The sequence below is a fragment of the Tuber melanosporum genome, assembly GCF_000151645.1.
Source record: "Tuber melanosporum whole genome shotgun sequence assembly, scaffold_3, strain Mel28".
NCBI classification, from domain to species: Eukaryota; Fungi; Ascomycota; class Pezizomycetes; order Pezizales; family Tuberaceae; genus Tuber; species Tuber melanosporum.
This window is the reverse complement of record NW_003298974.1, coordinates 1351815-1359590: the sequence shown is the minus strand read 5'-3', so window position 1 is coordinate 1359590 and position 7776 is coordinate 1351815. Positions and strand designations below refer to the sequence as shown.

General features: G+C 48.7%; 1 protein-coding gene; it reads right to left on the bottom strand.

Moving 5' to 3' along the window:
* Positions 1-215: 215 nt before the first annotated feature.
* GSTUM_00006847001 (uncharacterized protein) lies at positions 216-3197 on the bottom strand (the record flags this gene model as incomplete). XM_002838995.2 has 2 exons in its annotated part: positions 216-1577; positions 1640-3197. 2 exons carry the CDS (start codon positions 3195-3197, stop codon positions 313-315), a joined length of 2823 nt encoding a protein of 940 aa, XP_002839041.1. The 3' UTR covers positions 216-312.
* Between the last annotated feature and the right edge of the window lie 4579 nt (positions 3198-7776).

Sequence of the window (7776 nt, the reverse complement as noted above, 5' to 3'; positions counted from 1 at the left end):
ATGAAAGAAATGAGTATTGAGATGGGTGGGCCAATTGGCCCGCAGGTTTGAATGGAGATGGGTATGATTGGTGATTACCAGGGGGCTAGTAACAGAGTCGGCGTGAGGTGGAGGAGGGAGTAAAAGTGAAGAGGCAAAGGTAATAAATAAAGGTAATGGAGAAGAAGAAAAAAAAGCGGAATAAGAAGCGCATCACCCCCGTTCGCCAATCGTCACAGAACAAGCGCATGCCAATACCAACAGCGGGGAGTGAATAAGACAACAGGATCACAACAACACTATCCCAACCCTCCAGAAAAAAAAGGAACTAAACTACTTTAACCTCCACCTCGGCCTACCATCCGCCTTCGCAGCCGCCTGCTGTTGCTGCTGAGTAAGCGTTGTCCCGGGCGGCATACTATTCCTCTTCCCCGCCCCCGACCCCGACACCGGCGTCGTCGGTCTCGGTAGCATACTCACACGATTGGCCCTCGCGCTAGCCATGGCACTAGCAGGCCTACCGTCTACACTACGCTTTGCATTCTCCTTATCACGCAAGCATTGTCGCTCCTCTCTCTCACGACCCTTCTCCTCGACGTAGGTGGAGTGTGAGATGGTACTTGAAGTTATGGACTCCTGCGAAGAGTGGCGGGCCTGGTCGCGGGACTGGTAGCGGAGTTGGCTCATGCTTGCTTGGCGGCGAAGTTCCGGGTGTTGGCGGCCACCAGCGGCAGGGGCTAGTCTTGGTGCTGGGCTAGGGGACTTAAGGGAGACGCCACCGCTGGATCTCCGGGCTCCTGAGAGGAGGGGGGAACCCGGGAGGGACGCAGAAGTTAGCGGGCTTGGACCGGGAATTCTGCTGGCTCCGGGAGAGGCGGGAAGGGAGAGGGTGGGACTGGTTATTCGGTTGGCATTTGGGGGGTTCTTGCGGTATGGGCTCGGGGTAGTGAGGTTTAGAGGCTTAAAATTGTGCCCGAATGGGCTGTCGTTGGTGTTTGTTGAGGAGTTCCACCTTGGCCGGTTGTCTACTGGCTTGCCGCTAGAGCTGGATGTTGAGGAAGACCTACGAGTTGTGGGTGGAGTCTGATAGGTTCCCGAAGTAGATGAGACTCTAACCATCCCAGTTGTAATGGGTGAAAGTGAGCTACGTACCGATGCAGCAACGACTGACCCTGTGGAGGAAAGTCTAGCATATTGGCTTTTCTTCGGGATCGAGCTGGCTCTGGGTTGATGGCTAGGCCGAGTGTTTACAACTCCGCTTGGTGACCTGGTGGCTGATGGGGGTGATCGCTTCCTTTCGATCCCTCCGGGAGAGGAAGTCATGACGACTGAGCTGGCCGGAGAGCTACCGGGGGTAATTATTCCCGAGCCTCCGTAGGAGCGTACCTCCAGGGAATTCACCGAGGAGAAAGAATCCCGAAGTGTCTGCACGTTCAAACCAAGGTCATTCATATCCTGTTCCATGTCGGCCATTCCATCTTCGAGAGTCTTCCAACGCGCCCGCATAGCAGCGTCGAGACGAATGATTTCTCCATTAACAGTTATCCTATCACGGACTCCCTTAGTAATAAGTCCTAATGCTCGTTCAATTGCAGATCCTACACAACATTCTTGTCAGTTCACGACTGCGAAAACAGACAGCTGAATAAAGGCAACCTACCGTAATGCACTTTCTTTGCTTCGTAATTCTGAATCTTCAATGCCAAATCACTGTCAATCCTCCCCTCGCTCTCTTCCCATATCGTAACTGCGTCTCTCAATTTCTTAAGACTCCTCTCCACGCTTGACATCATATTAGCCGTCTGCACGCCAGCGTTCCTAAATAGCGCAACCCATTTGTCTTCGCCCAACTCTTTCTTCAGCCCCTCCACGTCGCTATCCAATTTCTTCCACTTCTTTTCCAAGGCATTTCGTCGGCCCGCCAAATCTTCGCAGGCGCTAGGAAAGATCCCCTCGGCTCGAGCCTGGAAGCTCTGCAACCTCATGGGGAGAAAGTCCAAGCTAACCCTCAAAGGTTGCATCCTTGCCATCAGTCCGAGTAACGAGCTCTCCTCTTCTCCCGCAGTCTTGGTGACTTTGGGTAGGGCCGATATAGGTGTCTCCTCAATTATGGTCTCCAGAGCATCTAGGTCCACTATGCTGGTGTCTTCCATCATGCTCCGGTGTCGCTTTTCCTCCTCCTCAAAGACAATTGTTTGGCACGCGTCCAATTCCGCCTGGATATCTTGTAGAATCATAGTCCATAGCTCTGTCCACTCCATCGCAGTCTCGACCTGATCTTTCACACCCTTTAGGATAATCTTAACTTCATTCCACCCATCCATAACCTCTTCCATACTTTTAAGAATTTCGACCAATACTTTTTCCACTTCATCAGAATCATCCCTGTTTTGTAGCTCGTCAATGAGTTCGACATAAACATTGACCAAACCAGAGAACTTCCCAATCGCAGCATCCACCTCATTAAGAGACTCGCGTCCCTGAGCTGCCCACTCAACATCATCCTCGGCATCTAGACCACGTAAGACTTTCTTGGCGGTATCAATCCAACGACTAATCTGATCCCCAGCCGAGATGAGCGCATTGCAGGCTTCCCTCGCAGTCGGCAATTGCCGTATTCTAGAAGAAATATCCTCCGACAAAGGGAGCGACAGCGATGTCAGTCGTGAGAGCTGTGCCGAAAAAGAAACGCGGGACAACGAGAACACGGAAGCACGCCTCTGCAGACTTGTAGATGAAACCATGTAAGGGCTGTTGTTGTACCGTGTCTCTGTTTGCGTTTCTGGCTTTGTTTCTAGGGTGGTGTCATTGGAGAAGCGGGCAGCGCTACGGGAATCTTCGGTCCAAGTGGAATACGAAGTATCTGGTCTCGCAGAGCCCGGTGGCGAAGAGGTCATCATAATAGAAGCGTGGTTGAAAGTACCGTCATGATTGTTTGGTGACTGAAGGGCAGAAGAGAAGTTGTGTGTCCCTTCTCCGTCACTAGAGGAACCGTCGTCGTCGTCTCCGGTTTTGCTTGCCCCATCTCCTTTAACAGTGTGGAACTCTTCGTCGTCTTCATCGTCCTCGACAGGCGTGGGGGGCAACTCTTTTGATAATTTTGGGGCAGCCGTGCTGTTTGTGATCGCGGCGGCGGCAGGCGAGACACTTCCGTTGGAGGAAGCGCTCGAAATTTTACGATGAGGTGAGGGGGAAGGTGATAGTCTGCCCTTACTCATCACGTTGTTATTGTTGTTGTTGTTGTTGATGGTGGAAGAACAGTTGCGTTTCTCAGCGTTGGCTTCGAGCATTTTAATCCTTGCGGCTAAACCGGGGGAAGGTTTCCTCGCGGAACGAGTGACTATTCGAGGGTCTTGGATGCGACCGCGGAAGTCCTCTGACATTGGAATGCTAATGATTTAGCGGGGGAAGGGATAGTGCCAAAGACTGGGAATTGGGTATAGAACGAGATAAGGCGTGTGTAAGTGTGTGTATATGCAAAGGGACTTGTTGATGATGGGGGAAGGAGGGGGTGGGGGTTGTTGTTGATAGCGTGTGCGGTGGTATGCAGGAGGGTGCGTTGTTGTGATTGTTCCCTGCGATGGTGGAACAATGTCAGTGGTGGGAGAGTAAGATTCCACAGCAGATGAGGGCGATTGTTAGAGTTATACCGCCAATCGGCGGGCAAGGGGGAGGAAGGACAGGATGTACAGTACTCGAGTACTCGAGTATACCAGCAGTAGATAGAAGGGGACAATACCGGTACCGTATGTGTGTAGTTTGCAAGGTCCCACCAGCAAGTGAGTACAGAGAAGTCCTTCGAAGCACCGAAAAGGGGACAAGGGCCAATACAAAGGCGATGGAGGGAGAGACAAGTTGAAGGGGAGAGAGGAAGGGTGAGGACAATAGTACGGGTGCTTGGATGATATGGTTTCTCCCGTGGAAGAGGAAAGGGAAGGGAGCAGCGTAAACGGTGAGGCGTAAACAAGAGACGGCCACGCGTGTGCCATACAAACCTTTGTTTTTTCTCCTAGCAACGAGGATTGGGCGAGGCCGGTGTACGATACGAATACTGTTCTCGAGTATGCTTGAATCCAAACTCTCCTTCACTCCACAGTCCCTGGTTTGTTTATTTGTTATTCTCTCACATCTTCCTATCATGCCGGTATTCTTCCTCTTCACCAGCTTTTCTTTCTTTCTTTTTCCATGTTATGTTTCCAAAGCCGACAGGGGAACTGGGGCTGGCTGGCTCCCTTTTTTCTTGAGGAGGAGAGGGAAGAAAAAAAACCCCTCAAAAAGTTGGGTCGTCGGGAACTCTGGTTGGTTGAATATTATGCACACAAACTCGGACCACGTATGCAGTAACTATCCCGATTTCTTTCACTCTCCCGAAAAAGAACAATACAGAGCTTACCCGAACAGACTGTACCAGTACCGTACTAGTACTGTACGAGTAAGAGTACAACTTTGTCTCGTATTGATAACTCACTCGAGCACCTCACAAGCGGAATGCATCAGAGTCCACAGCTTTACTGTAAAAGCTTTTAAGGGTCTCGAAATAACAAAGCCAGACCATTCCGACTTCGAACACCGTTGTGGTCCCCCCCTACAGCTGCGATATGCACTGCTCTCTGCACGGCCCGCAGGTCACCAGTTCCCGGCCAAATAACGGGGTTCGGTAACACTGTACTAGTACTTGTACGAGTACTAGTACTGTATGGACCAGGATCAGACAATCTACCGGTACTGTACTTGTACCTCATGTTCGTTGGCCCAAACCAAGTCATTCCCAAACACAGACGCTAAGAAAGGGCCAAAAGAAGTCCAGCTTGAGGAAACCCCAACACCATATTTGGATTCATACCGAATGAGCTCTCTCTTTTGTATGAATTTCTTTTTTTCTCCTCTCATTTTTATAGGCGAATTGCTTTCCGTCTAGATGCCCTTTGTGATAAATACTCGGAGAAGAGATGCCTCGCTCGCATCTGGAAAGAGGGGAGAAAGGGGGGGATGAGTGGGAGAAAAGAAGCAATTGACCAAGAAAAAAAGGAAAAAAGGAAACAGCCAGCTCAACGGCGGACTCAATCCCGCAACTTTAATTGGATCCCAGCACCACGGCATGATTTGAACCGGCAGCTGGTCTTCCTTACGCTTTTGGACAGGGACTCCGGAAGATTGAAATGTTGCTCTAAAACACCGACTGTCTCCGCCGCTGACGCAATGTTAGGAGTACCCCTGAGAGTCTATCATTATTTCTCACTCGGTTTGTACAAAATTTGTGTTGATAGACCCGCACAAGTAACCCTCACTCTTGTTTCATGCATATTCCAGCACCCCACCTTGCGGGGTAGTTTACTATGGATCATACTTACTGTATCTAACTAGCTTTACACCATTACACTTATACCACACGTTTCTATAGATATGATAGGCAAATGGAGCAGGCGAGCAAACTCGTGAAGGCTGCTCGTCCGTTCTTATTGGGGGTTGCCCCTGCCATTTGGATAGGTATCATATACAAGCTCGATCCGATGATTCGATGTGGAGCGTGATACCGTATCTTAATCATCGGCAAACGAAACATTTAAGGTGGCAAAGCGGTTGAACCATGATTTTATTTGGCTATAATATTATAATAGCTACAAGATGAGTGCTGTCACCGCTTGTGCTTCATGGTTGGATTGTACTGTACGTACGCGGTTTACGTATGGTTCAAGAACATCAAAACCTGTACCAGACTTCAAATTTTCAAATTCTATAGGCTCTACCACTACAAGCATTATTGTGGGAGAAAAACCTGTTTATTATTCTCCATCACCTCCTCTTTCATAAACAGGTTTTCTTTCTACAATAATGCTTGTAGTGGTAGAGCTTATAGAATTTGAAAATCTGATGTTCTTGAACCATACATGGATACGAATAGAGAGCCGCCGGTAGTTCTATTTTCAAAAATTTTTTTTTTTTGATGAAACCTCAGCCGCCATCTTTGGTTGTGTATACAACTCGACTCGGAATCTTGTCGTCCTCAAAGTTAGAGGAATCCAATAGTATCGAAGGAGCGCCAGGTTTTGTTTGCCATGATCTATTAAACCGGGAAGTTCCGGTCAGACTATATAATATTGTCCCCCTGGTCTTTTTCACGACAGGGCCTCTCGTTTGCTATGGGGATCGTCAGGTTTGTACGAGTACTGCGGAAGGCAGTCAAGGGACCAACTGAACGCTAATACCCAATGCTTGTCCCTGTAAACCTACTTGCACGGGCATTCTGGTACTCGTATTTGGAGCATGTTGACTGTAGCTTTCCTTTTTTGTTTTTTTGTTTTTTTATAACTTATGCTGGGTAACCGATAGCAGTTCTGCGATCGGTTACCATTACCGAACAATTTCTACGGTACGGTACGCTAGAAAGTTAAAATCAGGTGGGATGCCCGGAGGGGTTAGTGTCCTGGTACTCCTAACTGTTTTGAACAAAATGGGTACAAGGTGGCAGAAATATTAAACTTTGAAGCATATTACAACTCTAGTCAAAATATGCTCGAGTAAGCAAAGTAATGAAGAAGAGTGAGTACTATGGCTCGGCCTTTCGTCCCGGATGACTAAATGCGAGGAGTAATAATAATAATAATGATAAACGAGGTAATTGAGGGAGATACTAGCTAAGTTAAGGACAAACTAGGGGAGAGGTATACCTCCAGATAGCTATTAACAACACTGGAAGCACAGCAGCTCTCTAGAAACATGCCATCCGGAAACAGTAGACCGGTACGGTACTTCTCCCCGATCCCATTCAACATAGATTTATTTTGTCCCTAAAATACCTATCATATTTCCTAGACCTTAAGCAGACTTGCGTAAAGTAGTGAAGAAAATCAATCGACTAAAGCACCCTGGAATACCGGCATGTTGATACAACTCAGACTTCAAATCCTGTAGCAGTCCTATTTGTATTGGAATCAAACGTGTCATTTAATAATACCTTACTACTCTGCTAGGAACAGAGAAAGAGAGTATACCTTATATGATATCTGCTTTCGAAAGAAACTCCACAAGCAATTGGTAACAGTGAAAATCGAATAGGGTTTTAACTAGAAATAATGAAACGGTTTAATTTTTATTTTTATTTATTGTCAGCGTACCGCAACATGAGGGAGACCTACCACCTGGCTGAACGGGTGGGGGGCTGCTGGCTGGATATTGAGAAGTTTGTCGTTGAGGAACTGTGGCGGACTACTCCAGAACCCGGCGATAACTCTGAATTTGGGTGCCTCGAGGGTGCTCCCGGGACCTGGTGTGCAACGGATGTTAAGGGGAGGTCGACGTAAATACTCAGGGCGTGCGAGACCAGACTCCACTGTTACTCGCAGTGGAGGAGGGCCGCCTAGGGGTTGCGCGAATGCTTCTTCAAAAAATCGGAGCTGATATTAACATGCAAATGGCATACGATTGGACAGCAGCAGTGCAGCACACCTTACATTCGAGGTCTACCTAACGCTGATTGCGAACACCCTACCACAGGGTCGGAGGCCTGGCGTGAGACTACAAGACTAGGATGGTAGGCGAGTATACGCCGCTACCTCCTTGGGTAACAGAACGCTTGTCAGATAACTTCCCCACCTCCAGCCCCAAGAATGGCTCAGAGTCGAGGGTCCGATCCGGACTTTCGGATCCAACCCAGAGCAGCGGTCTACAAGGCGCAAGAATCGCTAGTTAATTTATCGTTGGCGAACGGCAGGTCCAATCCGGATTCGGGGCACAGTTGGGACATACTCCCGCACCCGAACTGAGTATAAGAAAGGGCTACCCTCACGGGAGATTCGT